Here is a 23,535-nt window from a genome sequence, read left to right on the forward strand (position 1 = left end):
ACTTTACAAAAAACCTGAAAAACAATGCAGCTGTTGTTTCCAGAATATCCGCCAGCGCGTGACGATAGACGGCGGACACTCAAAGGTTCACAACAAAATCATAGCGGTCACAAATACGGATAATTCTACAAACAGCGACGATGATTTCGGAATCGAATCTTGTAACGAACAAGAACGAGAAGATTTTTTCAATGGATCTTCTATAAACACAAGCAATTTGTCAGATGTATTCAAATCAGAAATTAGCGACTGTAATGATACGGTGGATAGTATGGATTGTAAATCGAGTGACAACTTGATGGACTAAATTACTCATTGTTGGATAATGGGTTTAGACTTCAATTGTCATTATATGCTTTAACCTCTGTGATATCATAATCGAGAATCAGCAGAATAAAATGAAGAGACACTTTTTTAATAGGAAAACAGAATTTTTACTTATCCGTTTGACTCAGTTGCACAATAGTTTCACATCATTTTTACACACGATTTCAAGGGATAACAGAAGCAGTTTTAATAGAACACTGCTGGCTACTCTGGCTGACATTAGTATTTCAGATGAAGCTGATGATTATCTAGACAATTATACCATACAATCAGTATTATTACCTGTAGTTTATGTTTTTGTACATAATTATATTTTCTTATGAAAATGTAATGAATGCAATTTATATGAACGTTTCCAAGCTCTGCCATATAAATATATACATATATATATAGAAAGCTTTATCGATGAATCTGCATTCAAATTATTACTTAAGACTAAATTCGAGTTGATTTGCATAAAGCGTCTTTATCTTGAAAAAAATGATAATTCTGATGTAACTGGGTATGACACAGGTCTGAGTACCGGTAGTACTGGTAAGCAAGTCTTATTTACATTAGGATTAAGCTTATAACAATAACAGAGGATGCTGTAATAACATTGTTTTATGTACATAAACTTTTAATACATACGTCATAATATTGATCATATAAATAACGAATATCAATAATTAATAATCAATTATGATTTCAATAAATAAGAACATGATTAGTATCAATAATTGTTGAAGCTTTTAACACTGGATAATGACTACCTAATCAATAATACATGTACACCACTTCATACACCAGTATTATAGAATTGGAATATTACCTGTCAAATTGTTTACTATCCATTTCACCATTCATCACGTACCGGTTATTTCAAAATGTTAATGCCCAATTTCAAGACAACGACAGGTTTTATCCAATTCTTCTCGGATTATTCATTAACAATTCCTAATGCTATAAACTTAACAGTCAAAAGCACCAACATATACAATCACATTTCCAAAGACGTTTTACGAGTAATGTAGGAAAATAAAACTGATTTATAATTATAGCTCATTTTCATGAGATAAATATACATATTTCTAGATCTACTTTTGTACAATTTTTCCAAGCATATTTCTTGCAAAACTAGTTTAAGACTTAATTCATCATACAGTTATATATCATATATTTCTTTTAGGCATTATAACCATGAGACGCACGATATCGAATAAAATATACGTTTTATACGCCAAAAATTGAGGTTTCCACGCAGAGTTTCAGATAAACATTTTTTTGCGATTTTACAGATGGAGATCACATTACGATAACGATAAAAGTTTAAATGATTACTTAAGCTGACTGTGGAACCACAACGATCTGTACAATATTAATTACAATTTACATACAATGTTTATAACTTCCGTAGAAACAAATGCGTACTTGGCTCAGAGTTCACAAATTTTCAAGTTCGCTTTGTGAAGAGGTCGAATTGTAGTTTCGGTTATTCATTAGATAGAATTGGAGGTGGAATTTCTAAATTTGAGCTCAGCCAAAAATACTGGTACTAGCGCGAACTAAACCAACCATGCATAAAAGTTAAAAACAGTTCGCCCCATGGGGATGGAAACTCTGGACTCTTTGGTTTCCGAGAGTCATACCTGTTACAAGCAGTCATATGTATCTAGTGGAGATGTATTGCAGTGTAACTCCAGGTTTTAAACGAGACTTCACTAGTTATTTAGGCTGATATGGGTGAAAGCAAACAGCACCATGTCATCACGAATATACACTATACACATAAATAATACATATATAAAATACACAAGTATGATTCTAAACAGGCGATACACATTTTTCTTGTACATGTACCATCTTCACAGGCCAGATTTCAATATCAGATAAATAGTGTATTATTTACTATATTGGGAAAAGCATAAATTCGTTGGAAAAAGGCATTTGGCCTACCAGCTCACTTTCCAAGATCTTCAAAGACAACCTTAAAGGATATAATACATCTAACATACAAGGAAATTATATTCGTACGTGTATCTGGACCTTTACAAGATGGATATTATAACAATCTCTATGGATTCCATTCTTCGTGAACGGCGTGTATCATTTAAACTATAATAATAGAAAGAAAAAATTCCTGCCTCGAGGGTCGATGCACGATTACATATATATTCATTTATAGATCATATACATATGACGATTGATTGTTGCCCACAATCGCTAAATGTATGGTATAACTACATAACACTGAGATCACTATAAAACAATCGAATAAACAACAAATATTCAGTATACGTTAACTAAAATTTAGCCCGTTGATATTTCGGGGGATACAGGCAAGAACAAGAAAGTAAAAAAGAATAACAAATAAACAAACTTTGTCAGCACATCATGTATCACAAAACAAGCATCGAGTCTATCTTTACATTACTTGGACAGAATGATGGCAAATTTGAAGTTGTGATAATTCCAGAAATAAGGAAAAACTAATTGTAGATAAAAGGTAAAGAGTTCATTCTGTAGTGCAAAGACAACCCTGATACACGTACTTATGAATATGACTAGGAATTGTCATCATTAGGCATGTTATACTCTTACTTTGTGTAATAACTTAAAAAAACAACTAATAAATGTTGCAAATGCACTTTGTAAGGAAGAAACTTAATTTCGACTGTGGCCTTCAAAAAAACCTCACATTTTCATTACGTAGGTATATAAAATATTTACAGATATGAAACTAAAAATATAAGTCTGCACATTCATATATACCCTGATAGTGAATTGTATTCTGGGGATATTGACTAGATGTAAGATGTCGTTGTTGAAAGCAAATACTATCATAGTGATGTTTTGATAAACTCAAATCTGTCTGTAGTTTAAAAAAAACAATCTTCGTCGAAAGCGTATAATGATACAACCCTATCTACACTTAATTCTGATATTAAGTTGATATGAAAAGTTAAAAACATTCATTGATTGATAACCATTACTTTTCACTTGGTTTTCGTAAGTAACAAATATTTCAATAATTTTTGTTGGCACATCCTTCAGGAATCTAGATCACTATGAATGTCAATACACTCAAACTCTCTTATGTTGTCATCAGATAAGTTGTCGCGTTGCTTAAATCGTCACTTTTTTTATTCCCAAATTGTATTTTGTATTCAAACTATTTTGTGTAAGTTATTACTTGGATTCAGCTGTTTGGATTAGTCATTAACATAATGATTGACCCAACTGAGATGCCATAAGCGAGTTTGACTGCTGTAATTCAAAATTCGAAACACTGATCCATTTCGCGGGGTCCTTTAATTCTCTCATCACACACGTGATTCGTAACGAAATTCGGGCATCTTTGCGCGTGGAGATGTTCCACGTTGTCTGACAGCTTTACCGCTATCTAATAAACCGGCATCTATAACAGTATTACCTGCTTCACTGACACATATACCCGGACCGGCTGAAGCTGGATCATTGCGGATAATGCCATCGTACGGTTCAGAAACAACCGGTGGAAGTGAAGTCGTCCGTTTTGCCGATTTCTTCGAGCTTTTACCACGTTTTAGTCTCTCCTGCCCGGGAAGCCCGAAACATCCTTTCCTTATGACCATCCTAGCGTTGCCGATGGCGGGTCGTGAACCTCCCGGTGCAGTTAGGTCGCTGAGGTGTGAGGCGTAACCTTCAGACAGTATCTGGAAATTAGAATATTAATGCACCTGGTACTTCGAGAAAAAACTTTCAGAAACTTTCGTCACACCTGACGATGATCTCTAGGGTGAGATCGAAACGTCGTGTCTTTTATATATTTTAGATTTAATAAATAAATTCTGGTTTTTAAATTCTTTTAATCTGTAAATAGTGGTATTTTATCTTATTAAAAAACTTTCAGATTTTCAGGTTCAGGTTTCGAGATAGAGGCTAGGGGAGATTGCCAATGTTACGAGTGTCACTGATCACAATTTTTTGTGGTTATTGGGCATTGAAATATTGGGCATTTATAATAAGAATTATAAATACCTCACAAAATTTACTGTCTTTACGAATTCTAATTTTGTATATAGTATATTATCTATCAACCATGTCTGAGAGTGGCTATTCTACTAATATTATGACCACGTATCTTACCTCTGCCTGATTGTGCTGTTTCTTTGACGCTTTACCAACTATATATATTTGATTAGGTTGTAACCCGAGTGCCTGGTAAACAGATATATCTTTAGCCGACCCATACGCTCCACAAATCTCAATTTTACCCTGTAAGAAACAAACATTGCATAATTAATTCCAGATTTATTCACATTCGGCAGGCAAAATTCAAAGCGTTTGAATTAACCTCATTGATTAATCCACGTAAGAAGTTTCCTTTTTGTCTGAGTGGATCTGCAGACAATCCATCCATGAACGAAACCATGCCATGCGGGAAGTTATGCTGGGCCAGCCAAGCTACAACTTTCTTGTGTTGCATGTCTGGTCTTGCTGTTATATACAAAATAAGATACCCGAGTTCCTGCCAATGTCTGAAAAAGTTAAAACAATCAACTAAAACTATAAGATCTTGTCGAATATCAGAGATTATCTATGACAAAACCATAACGATTACTAACAGCCATAATCAGCAGATGATGCCTGTTAGTTAATAGCCAAAACGTTTTGGTTTCATTTCATCAGATCTTCAAAATTTTCATTCATCTACAGTTGAAATGGATAAGAGCGTTTTACCTAATGAACAACAATGTTTTACCTGACAACGTCGACAGCTCCGGCCCGAACTTTTGGGTCTTTACCCATAATTGACATACTCGCGGTAAAGGAACCATCAATACTAAATACGATAGACTCTGTCTTAGGAGGCAGAACTGACAAATAGAAATCCACTGATGTGTGATCTCCCCTGAAATAAACAACATCCGATAGTAGTTATGTCATTCATTCCATCATATAAGGTACCATATACCAACAAAATCAGATTGATAATACAAACCTGACGACTATTTTGATAGGGTACATGCCGAGACTGAGTTTTTTATCATCGGGTATTTGATATGTTATACGTCCGTTACTATCAGTGACTTCAGTACCGAAATATTGCCAATCACCCATCGGCGGTTGGGTCATTACGTGAATATCGACCTTTTCACCCGATAATGACACCATATCCAACGGTCCATACATAAACCTGGCGGTCAAAATCTGAGGAGCATCCTCTACCACTATACAGTCATTAGCTCGATGATTCGGGCCAACATTCTGTAATATATATGTATGTTATCATGATCAAATCAAATCTTCAGGTTTGTGTCAATAGATGATAGCAATTCTGCACTATACAGGCATTACCCTGATGATTTGGACTTGAATTCCAGTGATCAAATATCTAAGGCCGAGTTTCAGAGATGTAGGGGCAAAATAATTTTGAAAAATTTGAAACATTTCCAAATCTATCGGTTACTACCATGGTTTCACATCGTTACTATGGTGGGTGTAACCCAGGTTGAGGATTTACCCCTAGTGGTAACTTTGATACCCAGTCTGCGAAACTGCACCACAATTTCGATTTTATCATTTGTTGATTGCAATTCCTCCCCTTCTACGTACCCTCAATTTGATTGTAGTTCTACGCTTGATCCATTTCTCACGCGGCTGTGAAGGAGTAAAAACAGCCACTTCTTTACCACCATGACTAACACTGGCACTTTCATGTCTTACAACCTACAAACGCATTACAGTAAATGATACATTCAATGTCCAAGATTTCACAATGTTTGACTGGTGCTGCTGTCTTTCAATAAAGACTTTAATTAATCAAAAATTTTATTTTACCGAGGCGTAGAGGCAGTGAAGGGTTAATATTTCGAGACACTGACCTGTCTGAGAATGAATGCCACGACATCGCTTGATTCCCAGTAACTAGCATGAAATAAATGTGGCAAAGCATTGGTCGGGAATGTATGTAGTGCCTCCGGACAGTACAATGCATAGTCAATACGCTTAGTACCCCACCAACACTTAGTTACTGAAACAGAGATACATCAATTACTGAAACAGCCATTACTGAAATAACAACCGGCAGACAGGATGATTACACAGTACACTACTTACTAGCTGCTATACTTGACAGGTTTATTTCACCATGTCCCGAGATCTGACTTACGATACTCATATTGCTTGTTCTTCTCTCTAACGTCGGTTTATCTTGATTGTGCTCGAACAACATCTCCGCATTACTCTGAATGGTCTCCACTGCAAATAGATACCGTATATTTTCTCAAACAATGAAATCTCGCAATTTATTTTTCATCATTTCAGTTTACATGATAGGTTTTTTTTACTATATCCGGTTACATAGTTCTAAATATTCCATGCATAATTGATTAAAAAGATTGATGACATATATATATATATATATATAATACGTCGGATGGCAGATGTATGGTAACAGGTGATAAGACAAGATTTTCAGGACAAGCCTAGCAGCTGTATACAGATTAACAGCATGCAGCACTACAATCTCATCATCATACTGGAATATAATAGAGAAGTTTTGGCTCATTCCACATATCAAATATATAAACATAATATGCTTCTATTTCTATGCATGTTTTTATATTCACACTGATATCCAAAAGCTGTATATACCAGAAACCAACTTCCCACGCATAACAAATGAAAATTATTTCTTCAGAACTAGGCCTATACAAAAACACTCTTGAAGATTTTGCTGAAACTAATGCATAGTTTTTCCAAATGATGCATAGCACAACTTGCAAAGTATAGATTAGAATAGTTCTGACCGTAGCAAGCTAGTGAGATGAATATATAAATATTGGAAAACTTCATTCATTGCTCTTTCAGGCAAAAGATTCAAATATCAAATTACAGCAGTTCACAAAGTTATCCAATCAGAAGAGGGTGCGAAGCAGGTTCAAGCCAATTTAGGGCTTTGACTTACTAACGTACAAGAAAAGTATTTGCTCTCAGCTTCCACAAGTACGTCAAAATCTAGATCTGTAATACATGTAAATGTATCTTCACATTGAAAAAAAGTTTCCATGAATGTTTTTTACTATGATCAGGCAGGTTTTGATTGGTTGCAACCAAATTCTCTTCTGGCGCGTTCGTTTCGACCAGAATATGCTCTACCTATTCTGAAATAGCATAATCTGTAAACTGGACAGAAGCGACTGGTATAGAGTTTGTATAATCCGGGATTGCTTCTCCTAAACTGGAATAAGTTCAATCGAAACCTGCTTAAGTCAAACTGGCAACTGATAAAATGACAACAACGATATGCATAGTAAGAAACTTAATCTCAATAAACAATAAAAGCTAACAAAATCAATTTGCTCGAATCACGTAACGACCATTAAGAATAATCGAAGCTAAACTAAAGCCGATATCTGCTGTTTAGAATACCGATAGAGGCCAAAATCATATGATTCCAGTAGATACAACGTATTATCTCCAACCATACAAATACTGAACCAAAATCAAATCGAATGGCCTTAGATAACTTACCGACGTGAATAGATTCACCGTCGCCGAGAGGATAACGGTTATACCGAGCCGTTTTCAGAGGAGAAACGTATTTAAAACGTTCATTCAGAAGCGGTTCAATACGAGATGCCGAAGGATCGGTCGGATGAAACAAATTGTATATCTGATGACAGTGCGGTCGCGTAGGAGCTGAAAATAGAATCGAAGATGAATTGTGAGCTTGCAGACTTACCAGACCTCAATAGATGACAAATTCGAATTTTGATTTCTGTGATTTCGGTTCTTTTTTCATATTTTTGTTTAACGTGGTACAACTTACTATGTTTGTCTTCGGATAAAATTCTTCTGAACGCTAACACTAATCCCAACGGGGCGCCGAACATGAAAAAGTCCATAACCTCGAAGTCCAACCTTTCGATTTCTGGATAAACTAAACCGCGAGATGTCGGTAAAGATAAATGTCGAGTATACGGTGAATTTGGCACTGATTGATGACGGGTTCGTTCACAGTCTACAGTCTCGCTTCGAAATCTTCTACTATGGTCACTAGTAATATCCTTCACTTCCTCGGTAGGCGTAAGGTCTGGATTGCTGACGCTTAATTGTTTAATCGTCTCTAGGTTCGATTTCTTGAATACCGGTTGATTTTCGCCGTCTTCGTGGTCGCTCTCGTGAATGCTACCGTGGCTGCTGTTGTGACTGTTTGCGCGACTGAAACTAATCGCCTGACACAAAGCGTCGTAACCAAATATCGAACCAACTGAATCACCGACAAAACACACCTTGAAATTTAAAAAAAAGTAATTTATAGATTAGAGATAAAGATCAGTTTCAATAGAAACACTGTCCATCTATATACTAGAGAAAAACCCACAATCAAAAGTATAATGTTACATCTCAATTGCAATGAGCCATCAAAAATCATAACAAAAAGCTTTTTAAACTGACTTGTAGCAATAGAGTTGAGATATTAAGATAACATTTATAGTTTTCATTCAATTGTGGATTTTATCTAATAAATTGAAAGATTGCGGTACATACCTGTCCACTGAATCCTCTGCCCTCTTCTGATCGTAAAAACTCATGATACACGTGGTTGGCTTTGACAATAACTTTTGACAGACATTCTCTATAATCATGAGCAGATGTGGTTAATAGAGGAATAGCACCAAGAGGAATATAATCATTAGTTACGTGAGTCGCACTGCTGTCTGTTGTTAAACCAGGTGATTGAGCATCAAAACTATACGGACTAAGACTGAAAATAAGAGAACAATTGTTCAGCAATAAATTTTGGGTAAAAGTGATTTCAAAGGCAATCAGGTCATAATAGTTGCAGTTCTGATTCTGAATAAAAGTCAAAGACGATTTAAACATTAAGTCTAAAATCCACCATTGAACCAAAAGTTTGTTCAATGTCTGTATTATTTTGAATCGTAGATAGCAATCCAGATGTTATTGTAGATTTAGTGCTGAAATTAGCAAAATGAATCTACTGCAGATTTACGAGGAATGAACTACTGGATAGATTCATTTATTCACCTGGATAGAACTGAGAGAGCCTCAGTACAGACGGGAGGACAGGGCACCAATCTCAAGGCGATGTGACTGTGAGCTGATGGATAATGAGCGCGAGTAATAGCATCGAATGTAGTTCGAAATGTGCCGATGTCAGTGCGTTTGGAGGTCTGTTCCTGGCCAGTTTCTAAAATACTTCCTACAAAATTGTATGAAGAAATAAATGTAAAACGCATTGCTTCAAATGATTTTGATAATAATTGCAAGTTTTCAGACAGTGTTTAATATATCGTTAATCTAAGAAAGTACCTTTGTCTTATCGACCAAAAAATCTGAAGTATGTTTCCATACTATATACAACATATATCGATTTCAAATATCAAATGTGAAACTCAAAAAATATAAATCAATTATTTCAGTGAATTATCATTTACCGTTACAACATAAAAACTGAATTTCTGACAACATTTCTATTCAAATCGCTATCAGCTACGGGAATTGAAGATTCTAGAAATCTAAATTTTTAGCCGAGCAGAAATCCACGATAGAAAATACATTAAGAAATAAATACATTGTACTTCTAGTAAGCCAACAGTCTATTTCAAAAGGTTTAGCCCTGATTTCACTATTTCCAAGATTAGACATCGATTAAACCATGGACGTATAATCTAGTTTATACATCCATGATTAAACTATGGATTCTACAATATTCAATCAAAGTCTTTGTAGTCCGTAATTTTTTTCTCAAAGCTGAGACGCCAGCTTTACATGTAAACTACAGATCCACTGGTTTATGACATCACTCCGAGTCTGTGATATACGCGTAAACAACAAATATTTTAATCTAAAATCAATAAAATCTACACATCAACACATGTGTTCAAATCAGTGAACAGTGAGAGAAGACAAAAATTGGCAACGGATTTGCCAGTGGAACTGAGTTTTGTGACAGCCACCAAAACATCCAAACAGTGGCCATAGTGAAATAGTGTACGTACCCGTAAATTCATCCTTACCTCCGTGAAGTACGAGAAACAGAACTGAAGTTTTACACTGAAACGTCGTATTCGACGGGGTCTGCGGAGGACCCATATCGATGCTCTGCGACGCCGGACCATGAAGATGTCGGTAATATTCCAGTTTCCGATCAAACGATGAAGTGAAAAAATCTATATGAAATAAGAAGTAGAATCAAATACAAAAAAAAAAACACAGGACAACTGGTGAAGTTAGATGATACCTAAAAAGAGCCCAGTTCTCAATTTGAAATATAACAATGTATTAAAAAGTTTTAGTTTCCATCCCTGCTTAGCGTACTGTGAGCAGGTTTGAAGTCTCTTTTTCTCGATTAAGTGGGAAGAGACTTGAGATGAAACTTTGCCGTCACCAGGAATTGAACCCATATCAACCCTGGATTGACATACGAACCTCGAAGTTGCTTTGAGACACATAGATATACGTGTAGAAAATATCAGGCTTCATTAGGAATTAATCTATTAGATTTCAAGTGAAAAATATCTGAAATGAGCATCGATGTGTTTGAAAATACACTGAATGACCTATAGAATAATTGGACACAGCTGATGAAATGTTGAACTCATTAATTAATGACTTTCATGAACAACAGACTGCGGTGATAGATAGATACAGTGACACTGTAACAGATGACTGATTATAACACAGCTGTATATGACTCAATTAGTTCATGTGCGTTAGGTGTCTTTTATATACAACATCGACCATTGATTGCTGACAAGTGAAATACTACGCAGCAAATAAATTATATCCGAAATAACTCACAATATGACTACAAATAGTTGCCATTAGGATTCATCGATGCGATTGATAAACAAGATAGCCAAGATTGCTGGTGGTTTGTTAAAAACTAGGCTTTTTTGCTACCTGTACCAAATATCAGTGATTTCAAATGATAATGGAATTCATCTAAGTCTTTTCATGCCTTAAGCATGTTTGCCAATGATTAAGATTTCCATGGTTGAAAACATTGTAAATCCACTGAAAAATGACCCGCAAAATCAGCAATTAATTTTTGGACATTGGGCCCTGAGCAGACCACTAAAGATGACAACGAAATTTAGCAAGACTAGTATTAAAAGTGACGACTCACTAGAATCTTTAACTTGATCTGCCGGTGAACAATCACTGAACGCTTCATTAACCATTTCCATAGACGAAGTTCGATACAGTTTAGAAGCTGTACGATGTAGACCGGCATCTTCCACATCTAAAACATTCGGGCAAATACGTTATTCAAACAAATCCTTTCGCAATTAGATTAAACTCGTAATACATCGTCATCAATCGGTTTACTGTACCTTCAGCATCAAAGAATTCATCATCAGAACTTGAATCTTGTAGCTTCTCGATACTATCAACTCTCCAATCTCTGTCCATCGTTTGAGCTACATTTCTATTTGATCCTGAAATATATAACAACCACACAATTAAGTAACTGTACACTACTACCATAGTTGAAATAAGTAAATTTTCAATTTCTTTTTGAAAACTCAAAATTGGGATTATTCCTCTTATCTATTCGATGGTTGATTTAATTTGGTGCCACTTACAAAGCGAACCCACAGCGTCTGCCAGGAATGAAACAGGGGAATCAAATTTTAAGAATTATGGAACTTGCCCCAGCACTTTTCGGTAAAACAATGATACAATCATCATTGTCCGTATTCAATGTAAGTTTTCAACCGCGATGAACTACTTACCTGCTTTTCTCATTCGATTCGTTCCCCATGATATTTTCTTCGTCGATCCTGATTCGGAGAGTTTTCGAACTTTTTCTTCGGATGATTTTAGCGCAGACGGACTGGCGCTACTGTGATTCACCAGCTCTTCATCTGTGTTCGGTAGCTGATCCTCGGGCACTTCTCCATTCTCTAAGAATTGACTCATTTTCTCCTTTAAAGCTTCCTGAGTTTGTCTTTCCAATTCACGAATGTCGTCGATTGTTAAGCCATAATATTCATCTTGCCAAGCCCAGGCCTGCCTGTGAGCTCGCAACATTGTCTTTCTCAAGCCTAAAACATTCACATAACACATGTAATGGTTTTGACGATTCTTAAATCGAGTTGAAAATGCATGTTGAGTTATAGCTCTGTATTTTTTTAAATATAGATGTTGGATCTGCAGCTGTTAATGTAAACACTTATTTCAGTTTTGCTACGATTAACATTGCACAATATAAGTATAACCCCGGTACTTCAGCGTGCTTACCAATATCATGAATAAATTTCTCTATTTTTGTTTGCATGCCCCAATATTTAAACTCCACTCGGCAAAGCTTATAAGCGGTCATTATTTTTTTCGTTGTCGATGGATTTTCATTGATTTCTTTCACGTAATCGAGTCGCCACGTCTCGGTCAAAGGACCGCGGCCGGTTTTGTCCGAAAAGAATATCTTTGGGTCCTCTTCTCTGCGATAGTCGCCACTCGAAATTGGGTCGAGTACGATATCCAGAAAATCTGAAATTACAGTGACTTTTCATATAACGAGTTGTGGAGAAACCGTGTTATTCTGGTATCAAATCAATCGATGTGATGACAGATACTACTTCGAGGGTTAACTAGATTTTTAGTATAAGCTTTCCCTACGAGTATATAGTCTAGTCTATACACTAGTAGCATAACACAACTACTATATACACTAACAGTGAAAGCTTGAACTTTTAATAATATCTAGTTAAACTTTGAAGTACTATCTGTCTTCACATTTACCGATTTTTCATGTACCGGTACGTGAAACATTAAGTGCTTGCATTGCTAGAGCATTTCAATCAATCTATCGGACATCCTGCAATCGTTTCATAGTCGACCAGTACATTAATGGTTCATAATTATTGAAAGCAACGACAGTGTCTCCATAGTAATTCAGCTCAGTCAATATTTATGAGGTAGCATGAAAATATGCCCAGTAACAATTAATGGCACAACTCAAACTATGGGTAGATGATATCATAGCCGCGTGCACACAATCGCTAGTTAGTCCCTTCTTATTTGGCCTGTACCTAGATTTTTAGAACGGACCAAATCAATGCTGCGCGTTCATACACTGAAATTAGCTATCATTCCTGGTCCCGAGAGATGCAATATTGTGATTGAGAAGCACAGTTTCTATTCACACACGGAGAAATGGTTTGTTGCGAAATCTAGAACAGTAGATCAGTTTTTTTGGGGCCGGACCAGATCGGTCGATTCTAGTTGAACGGAGCTATTTAGAACGCTCGCTTACCTACAGTTCTGTTCCTTAAATCTGTATCTGATAATTCAAAAACGTTTTCTATTTCACCTCCGTCGTTGATATATCTAGTTTCAATCTCTAATGTAAATCTCTCAATGAATGGACACCTATAACGGGTTTTTGTGTATGGGTAAGCATTCCAGGCTTCTTCTTCCACTCGCAATGCATTCTTCGGCAATATTGCTTTCAACCAGCCTGAATTGAGAAATAAACGGTATATCAATTGAAGGTTTACTGTTCATGTACTGCTCACATCAAAAATATTGAAATATGAAGAAATGATAAGCAAATTGAAATGCCTTTCGATAAAACTGTAACCAGGATTTTCTGGATGAGTAAACCCTGCTTTGCCCTAACTAACCCTAGATTGAATCTGATACAGTGGGTTAGCTCTTTTTACACTGTTTACCGAGAATCTCAATCACCGATTAGTAAAATGAAGGAATTGATGACCAATTTCTGGCCGGCATAGAGCGTTTCCTACCAGACAACGCCATACTGCCAATACCACTGTCACACATAAGATGGACAACTTGCTTCGAGTCGGTTTCCAATTGTAGTTTTTCTTAAATGATTGATCGCAATGTTGAAAGCTCGGTGAATACGCAACAATTTCATCGGGACTCAGTCATTTTTCAATTTATATCAAATGCCTTTAATTATGTGCCTGTTTAGGAGCGAACAAAAAAAACTCGCCGCACATTGATTAATGATTAACGAAACATAATGAAATGGAAACTCTGGTGAAACGTGGTACCGCAACAGCAGGTGCTTCATAAAAGTATTTAGTTGCATTATAATACTGACCAATTCTAAACTCCCAAGAGACCAACAAAGAGAGAGAGAGAGAGAGATCAATATACATGTAAAGGAATGCGATCTAACTGCAGATGGTCTTGATAATCTGATCGATAAACTTAACAAGACCAGAGCCGATATACTACAAGGTTATCTTCAACAGAAACCTTCCAGTTTAACCTTAAGTAATCATTACATTTATGGATAATTCCACGATACGGGAATGAGACGCTCTCTCGAACGCGTTCTCGTCATCAATCGACATAATTTTCCAATTTAAATGTATGTAAAATGCGAGCGTGAAATCAACATAAACATGTTTGAACCGTGTAACTACGTTCTATAATTCAGAATTGATAATAAATTGAAATTAGCATTCGCAGCGCGATGATGTGTACATGTAATACCATCCAACAGCTAGTTAATCTACCTGCAACTATCGGATTTTATTTTGTTTAACCTTTGCCGCTGGTATTCGAAGGATAGCGTATAAGTTACCGCATCACTAGATCAATTGCTGCTTTATAGTGCTATTTATATTTACACAGGGGTTTATCTCAAACAATTGGTGCAAAGGAAATGCAGTCAGAAGTTGTAAACCTGATTTATGACATCATAGAAAATATCTTTTATATAAGCAAAACCCCCCAGCAAACGCTTTCATACATAAATGACCTATTCAGGGTCCCTACGTCATATCCTGGATGTAAGGAGTTTTCAAGGATTTTATAGGAGAAATTTCAAATTATCGAGGAAGCATCTCTCATCACTTCCATATCCCAATTACAGTACACTACTTCCAAATCAGTACTGTTTATCTCATTCGGTCGTATTATAAGCAAATTTTGATCATACACACTAACTAAACTCGGTTTTTAATTTTGTAACGACCCAAAATGGGGCGAAAAAATTCCTGGTCTCAATTTTACCGATTTCTAGGCTTAGTCCACTGTACAACTATAAAACTACATAGATAAAAATTTCTAGTTGCCTGTTTTTCAAAATTGAAGGAGTTTTAAAGGAGTTTCAGGCATTTTGCTCAAATTAAAGGAGTTTCAAGCATCTTTAAAAGCATTTTCCATTTAGAAACATTTTCCATTTAGTTTTTAAGGAATCAAGCTGTCGTAGGGATCCTGGTATATCGGTCCGACAAAGATGGGAAGATATTCCCGAGCATTAACTGAATATGGGTTTATTTCAGCGGTTGTTCAACTATTCATCGTTCTCTAGTCAAATTACCTGGTAGATGGCTGCCGATATGGTATATTTTATACGTGTACTGGCCGTCACCTCCCGGTCCATCTTTATACGGCTCATTAACCAATATCTCAACACCGCTACCAGCCCCGGAACTTTCCTCCCTACTCTTTTTCTGCAAAGAAAGAAAACAAGCCTCTGAATATCAGTCAAGTACCTCGAGCGAAGAGTCTCACGAGACACATATAACACAGTCAATTGAATGAATTTAGCATTCACTGCAGCGAGAGTCCTCGGCTAGAAACAACATTGAAAGCTGATGACATTTTTTGAAGGACAGTTTTGTCAGACGTACATTCCGCGAGTGCTTGCGGTACAATCCAACGCGTTGCTTGGAACAAAACTGTTGACATTCTCTATAAAGAACGTGAAATGTAACACTTGATTCTACGGAACACTAATTCATACAAGTATTGACAGCTCTATATCAGCTCTAGAAATATATCTGTATTCAAAATTACTCGTCTCATCATTTATTTACACGACTTCAATAGATATTGCAGGATGTAAGGCTAAAAAAAATTGATACCTTGTTTCTCCGCTCTGCTGAGCTTAAAAGTTGACCCGGCCGGCCGCTTATCTACCCTATACATTACTTTTTTTAAAAATCGTGATCAATTTTACCATAACAGACCCGGCCGCCATAGAAATGAACTGTTTACAAAATTTATCATATTTTATAAAAATGACCCGGCCGCTGCGGAGAAACAAGGTATCATTTTTGTTTAGCCTAAAGCATCGGAGGCTTTTCATTAAGAATTCATCCCCTGACTTACGAATTACAATCATATAATCGACCTATCTAATTTTCTACGACGCAGCCACAGTGCATCAAATATCTGTTGTCGATATGATTTGTCAATAGAATAGTAATCAACATGCTCATAATTCAATAAAAATATCATCTGAAACACAGATGATGATAATGCGCGGCATTATTCATCAATTGCGATATTGGCTAAAATGCCTCAATCAAGTTCAATGCATGTGGACAGTATTAACACTGGATGAAGAATTATAATATACTACTCAATAATTACGTAAATTGTATGAATCTAGTTAGTGAATAAAAACCAGAACTCGAAAGTTCGTTGCCGTTAAAATTCGATATCATAATGAAATGAAAATTGAATACAAAATAAGAGTAATGAAATTTGATTAATTAAGAGATAAACACCATATGTACAAAGTAGTGCACATCGACTCATACAGAAAACCTTAAATAATGCATACCAGGTAATACTCATTTATTACACAGTTTTTACAGCTTCAAAAAAAAAAACAACAACAAGGAAAGCAAGCAAGCACGGAAATGCCTTCAATGGTTGCAGTAGAATATTTATTATTATCGCTAATATGCAGCCAATCTATCCGTTATATCTGTGTATCCCGCCTACGCAAAAATATAAATCATTTTCGATCAATTCAATGATAAAACGACGAAGGCAGCGTCAGGCTGCGATTATCTGTAGATTCTACGCAGGTCCCGCGTAAGTATCAGCCGCATGCATAACAGCTTTATAAACGTCGATGATCCGACGACTGAACGGAGCCGAAAATAATCATCGTAGCGTGACACGTTGACAGAAACTCAGTAAAACGATTTCCACTTTCTTATGCACGCTGAATACAGAGAGAATGCATTACAATCTATATCTGATATTAAGTGAGATATAGCGTGGTTTTATATTTAGCAAACCCCTGCAAGCTGAACACTTGTTGATTTATCAGTCTTCTCTCTCTCTCTCGTGACAAAGTCTGCTAGTCAGGAAATATTTATATCGGTATCGATCTGGAGAGATGAGAGACGTAACATATGAAGCGATGAAATGTATTCATCCAGCTCCTTATATCCAGATATCTTTCTCCCTCCTCTTACTCCTCTCTCTCTCTCTCTGTCCGTCTAATGGAAATGATGATGGCGATTCTCTGTAGGCCTATATGACATATGGTTGCGAGACTAAAGGAGATCTTCGTTACTATAAAATAATTTCATTCGATTTTATTTTTGTATATCTATCTTTCTAGTGTTTTCCATACATAACGCATTTCTAACATTGCTCTATTATGCATCATAATTATAAGTAAATTAAATTACTCTTTTATACTTTTCCCGGGCATGTCTTTATTGATACAGCCTAGACTGGGAATTTCGTCATAAACCAATGTCAGGTGGAATTTTTCACAGTGATTTTCAAAAGGACACTTGGTCAGAAAAAGGGGGTTCGAAACCCCCTATAGGTACGCTCCTGATATACACACAATGTTATAGCCTGCATACTGATTACAAATTATCAAATTTTCAATCCAAAAGAATATTGAAATCAGCTTTAACCACATTTAAACACATTTCTTCCATCTGATTAATGAATAGATGGTGATTAAAGGTGTTCATCCGTTAACTGTTTTACGCATTACAGCATAAATCGTACCTGTATCATATATAGTTGTGCGATCCTGTATTCATCTACAGTCATCGGTAGACCTATCCTATATTCCTTCACCAACATGGTGACGGGATAGTTCACACACACAACTAACTCGAGGTTCACCACTTCAATCCATCCTACAAAATAAAAATGCGCTCATTACTTATTAATAATGCAAAAGATGTAGATTTTTGCAATTTGAATAAATTCACCACCTGTGTATATGTCTGCGTGTAAACTGGTAGGGGTATACCAACAAAATGAAATGGAATCGGCTCTCGACAATTCTTCACGTGTTAATCTATACAAATAGCCCTGAAGTAAAGGACGTTTTTCTTTCTTATCGTGACAAATGGTTCTAAGTTCTCTAAATGTTTTAAACAAAACCGCAGTAAATTCTCAACCAGCTAGGAACTACTCCTGCGCAACTGAGACTAACGCATATTCGCCATTAGTCCCTAGTGAAATAATGCCCGACCTTATTTATTTTAAGTTGGCCGCCAATAATTGTCGAACAAATAGTTTCGACTGGGCGATAAACCATTGTTAACAAACTACCATGGTAACCACCAGTTAACGGGAAGGAGAGACACGAGACGCTATGTTTCATTGTGTATTGATGTCTGGCATCCCCGGGCTGCTATCCCGATGTTTACCATTACCCAACTAATAATTCTTTCGTCCAAAACTATACAAGTCTGATAAAGATCTAAAGTCGGTTTTTCATACGCGGCTAAAATATGAGCGACGAAGTCATAAACCGATTAGCCTAATTTAGAATTAATAAAGCTTATAATTTTGATGTATTTATCAACAGTTCATCAGCGATGATATGTTCATTAGTTTGGTTTGGTTGATTTCTATAGACAAGAGTCTGTCTGATTCAATTTCAAAAACGTGAAATACTCGCGTAATTATTTCCTCATTCTGGTTATTCTTCAACCAGTTCGGTATTGGCGTGATAAGGGGTCATTTTCATCATCGCATTGGTTAGCAAATTATCCACCGGCCACACCCAACCAGACAGTGCGATCAATACTAATAAACGAATAGTTACACCACATTCAATGAGAGTAATTATAGGAAGATGATATAACTATAACTATACACTGTCTAATATCGTGGCAACCGTTCAGATAAAGTACAATTGTTGTCACGTCTATGCAGCAGATAGCTGCATACGCGCACTCCTGTCGCTGAAACGCTTTTCTCTCCGATTCACCTTTGGCATTTAAGTTGGCAGTTTTTACGTCGTTGTGTTTATAGATTAGCTGCCAGCTCAATCAATTCCATGATTTTAACCCCTGTTTCACCGCAATACAGCGTAACCTCGTTATTAACCATTTATCAGTTTCTAGAATTTCATCCCAAAAAGGAAGATTTGAATAATTTCATACTGGAAAACGAACTATTTTTCACCGCGAACAGATTTCCTGGTCTACCGACATTCTTTTGTATTCGTTTGCTACTTTTTATCTCCAAAAAACCGGGTCTCGCCGATTAAAACTGAAATTGGTTTTTCACTGAATACATCGGTTACGCGAATGATTTATAAAACGTTTATTGAGGATGTGAATTAAATTCGAATTGATAAAGCGATTTATGGGATATGATCAGGAAATTGGAAGCACGGCAAATATACAAACATAGCCTGCATCCCGACACTTTATGGAAATTGCGTTCTAGTTGAGCATTGTACCGAGTAGGATTTCTCATACGCGCTTACATTATGTTGATTTTTCAAATCTAAACTTTAAGAAGTCGCATGAAATTGGTCGTCATTGATAGAAGATCAAAACCTAACATCACGAATTCGACAATTAAGTTGAAAAAAAAAAACAGAAATAGAGACCGTCATCAAATCAATAATAGAACATTATCATCATCTTCAGCGGATTTCTAGAAAGGTCAATGCGAACAGTAACATTACCGATAATAACAATTCACATCCTATATCGGCTCCGGAAAAGGCGGAACATGGAAACTCTCCGTGAATTCAATACTGAGTTCCAGGGGCCGATCCAGGGGTACAATCTGAGAATCGCATCAAGTATTTTAGGGCGAATAGGCATTCAGACAGTGCTTCTACGACCCCCCTTTCCAACAGAATTTCATACAAAATCTACCCTTTGTTTCACAGAAATTGCCCTTCATAGATTCTTTTGACAAGATTGTGTCGCTTTTGAAAAAAAATGCCTTTGGGACCCGATTCATTGAGGACTGAGATCATACTTTTTTCTCATGATTTCATACCAAACACTGATAGTTCCAACAGGCGTATGTTGAATATACAGCTGAATGCATCGACTATTATTTGCTATTCAAATGAAAAAATCATTCCGAAATATTGGAAAAGTCCTTACAACGCATAGAATATAAAACAACAGAAAATACGTCTGCGATCAATTTCAAGTGCATAGCACGCATTAACACGATATAATGGAACAGAGGAACAAGTGGACTTTGAATGCGAAATTCACAATCAATATACACGATATAACTATATTTTAATGATTTATACCCATATAAACCTTGCCTTTTCAGCCATGCCTAAGTCAGACTTTTGTCTCATTCTTTCTGATCTTTAACTCCGGACCAATTTTTCCAATCCCAGTTAGTCCGAATTAGGTGAGGTTTATTGTACTGGTACTTGTGAATGTGATTTTGACTAAAAATTTAGCGTAGTTCAACTCATGATTGTTACCCCGATGGAGCGGGAGGCGGCGATGTCATTTTTGAAAAGAACTTATCGTAGCTAGATCCTGCGAACCCCGTATATCCCGGGCAATCTTGTGTATCAACCGAGCTACGAACACAATATTGCATGCTGTGAATAAGCCGCTTAACTCAACCATAAAAGAGGATTAATGATATCAGACTTGTGAGAAACACATCTGCGAAATTACGCTAATATCTTTCGGAGTAGAAAAAAAAAAATATCGTATTCATGATCTCCCTAGCCACCGATTAAACTATTCAATCAAAAAAAAAATCAAACTTTCATTCATTAAGGCCGGACGTTGAGCGAACGTTTTCTAAAACAAGTTCATCAATTATTCCCGCAAAGACCGTCGTAAACAACGGCGCTTTTTTTTTTTCATCGACGCGAAGAAGTTCATCGGATATAAAACGCTATCGCGCGAACGGACGTTATCGTCATCAATACCGGCTAAATAGAAAAACCGTAATCACCATAGAAACTGCTGTAGATTGAAATATTTCGATACAATTGAAACTGCAATGTCTAATACAGCGAGGCCTAGACGACGTGAAGACAGCATGTTTAATTGATAGTAGTTAATGCGAGGCTTGTAAGTATCAAGAGAGATGCACGCCGATGCATCTTGTCGTCGATACATCAACAAATGTAATTATTTCCTATAGAATTAAAATCAATTCTCTATTTCTTACCTTCTAAAGGGTATTTACGTTGTACAACACGATAACCAGCTAGTTAGTAATAAACAACCTGTAGTTTTCAGTACGGACCTCTCTCGCGTTTCTGATATAATAAATAATATCGCACTATGACGACGATTTACTCCTAGCGTTCAGTATTAAAAATCAACCAACCCGACCTGCACTCCGGAACGCAGCAGCACCGCCGTTGCCATGGAAACTGTTTCATATTAAAAGTAAGCTTAATACATGAAAAGCAGATCATGGTGGCCCTCTACTGGTAGACTACGGTATTACGATGATATTCAGAAACTGATTCTAAGAATGATACAAATTGTAACAATATATTCATCCAAGAAGTCTTAAAGAAATTTGACCCCTTCTACAAGATTTAGAGGCAATCTATTCCTGGACAACATGTTTAAAGTTTTAATATATTTATATATATATATATATATATATATATATAACAATTTACAGTCTGAAAAAAAATCCGAAATAACACAAAACACGTTAAACATCTAATAAACGAGTTGTCCTAAGCTTTTCCATCTTTTAAACACTTACCTAGAGATGTTTCGTACATAATTTTTTTTGCCCATTAAATCTATGAATTTATCGGTGTTTTAATCTACCTAACTAGTCAACTTGGAAACCATGAATTTCTTGACATTACATACGTTACTGCTAGTGCTCGAAATAAAACAATACCACAGATGAATCAAGACTAAAACGATATATTGGTTTGAATTTCTTCCCAATAGGTACAATTGGAATAATTTCGTACTGGATAAAACTAACTATCAACTATAATCAACATATTTTCTTGTTCCCTGAAGTTCGTGGCAAAGAGGTTCCACGGTTATTTCGCGGAAGACAAGTATTTGTTCCATAGCGCGTTCCTGATACAAAATAACCATTCAAGTTTCTTGCTTTAATTTCAAACAGGAAATATATCTTTGATTGAAAATTCGGACAGGAAAATCATTTTCACAGAACACGTGTACTTTGCCAAAAACTGGGATAAGTCGACCAAACAGGGTAGAGTTAACCTGCTATCTCTCTGTTGTTTCAGACACAGAGGTAACCAATAAGATCATCGGTTATTGAGAATACCTTTGTACAGATTGTACTCTGAAATTAGCCCATAATATCTGTTCTTTTTGAAGTGTAATAAGCCTAGGTTGATTTTAAGGCAAACTTTTAAGACTACTACCGGTAACCTCAATTACAAAGAAATTGTTGCAGCTCATTAAGAATGAGGTCTATAATTATTAATAACCAAGGCAGATTCCTGATTATCATAACTAAACATCTGTAATCAGTGAGACAAAATAGGCTAAATTGTTTGATGAAAACAACATTATTTACTACTACCTAGAGGGAGACAAATAAGGGAATTAATGAAACTGGCTATCACAGAAAACATGATACTCAAACCAAGTCTGATATTCAAACTAGTACCCGGGAATTAGTAGAACCCATTAGGCCTACAAACAATTCAATTAGATTTAGAATCCATACACTTAGTACCTAGCTCTCGTTCACCGATGCATCAAAATCTGGGGTTCGGCCTACACAGTCAGCTTGTACTCCTTGTTCAACTAAAGCATATCAGCTCCTGTTTCATAGTTTCTCGACATTTCATACAGAGACTGAGAGCTGCTAATGTGGATCGAAGCCGAAGGCCGTGGAACATCCCAATTGCAACATCCCAATTGATGAAATCCCTGACCTCACCATAACGCTTACCCTTGGTGTTGGTGGAAAGTGGGTGGCCCCATCTGCTATTTTGCTTTTTTAATGAATCAACGAGACCTACTTGAAAAAAATCTTCAAGCGATTTCCAACCAGACTAAGTAAATATAACCAAAACCTCTGTAAAAACATATATTTTACCTTAAGAACCAAAACCTTAAGTTTCGATAGGTTCAATTACGATTAAACGGATAGCGAACGCAGTTGACGAAGCGCAAATGTAGTGCAGTAACATAAATTAATCCAGAAGTTTTACTGTTATAGTTCCTTGTTTGTTTATACATTCTAGCATCAATCAGTGGT

The 23,535-nt window shown here is 36.2% G+C and overlaps 1 protein-coding gene across 1 annotated transcript; it reads right to left on the reverse strand.

The window, feature by feature from the left end:
- Positions 1-446: 446 nt before the first annotated feature.
- LOC141898244 (protein retinal degeneration B-like) lies at positions 447-23,517 on the reverse strand. Its single transcript, XM_074784070.1, has 22 exons — positions 23,374-23,517; positions 18,079-18,212; positions 15,629-15,761; positions 13,583-13,786; positions 12,568-12,816; positions 12,060-12,371; positions 11,658-11,762; positions 11,450-11,566; positions 10,338-10,490; positions 9,346-9,520; positions 8,845-9,061; positions 8,123-8,585; positions 7,825-7,992; positions 7,267-7,314; positions 6,409-6,549; positions 6,174-6,322; positions 5,905-6,018; positions 5,291-5,556; positions 5,051-5,200; positions 4,643-4,826; positions 4,435-4,563; positions 447-4,001 (listed from the first exon to the last, which is right to left on the reverse strand). Exons 2-22 carry the CDS (start codon positions 18,154-18,156, stop codon positions 3,630-3,632), a joined length of 3,927 nt encoding a protein of 1,308 aa, XP_074640171.1. The 5' UTR covers positions 18,157-18,212; positions 23,374-23,517; the 3' UTR covers positions 447-3,629.
- Positions 23,518-23,535: the final 18 nt, after the last annotated feature.

The sequence above is a fragment of the Tubulanus polymorphus genome, chromosome 2 (genome assembly GCF_964204645.1).
Source record: "Tubulanus polymorphus chromosome 2, tnTubPoly1.2, whole genome shotgun sequence".
In the NCBI taxonomy this organism is placed as follows: domain Eukaryota; kingdom Metazoa; phylum Nemertea; class Palaeonemertea; order Tubulaniformes; family Tubulanidae; genus Tubulanus; species Tubulanus polymorphus.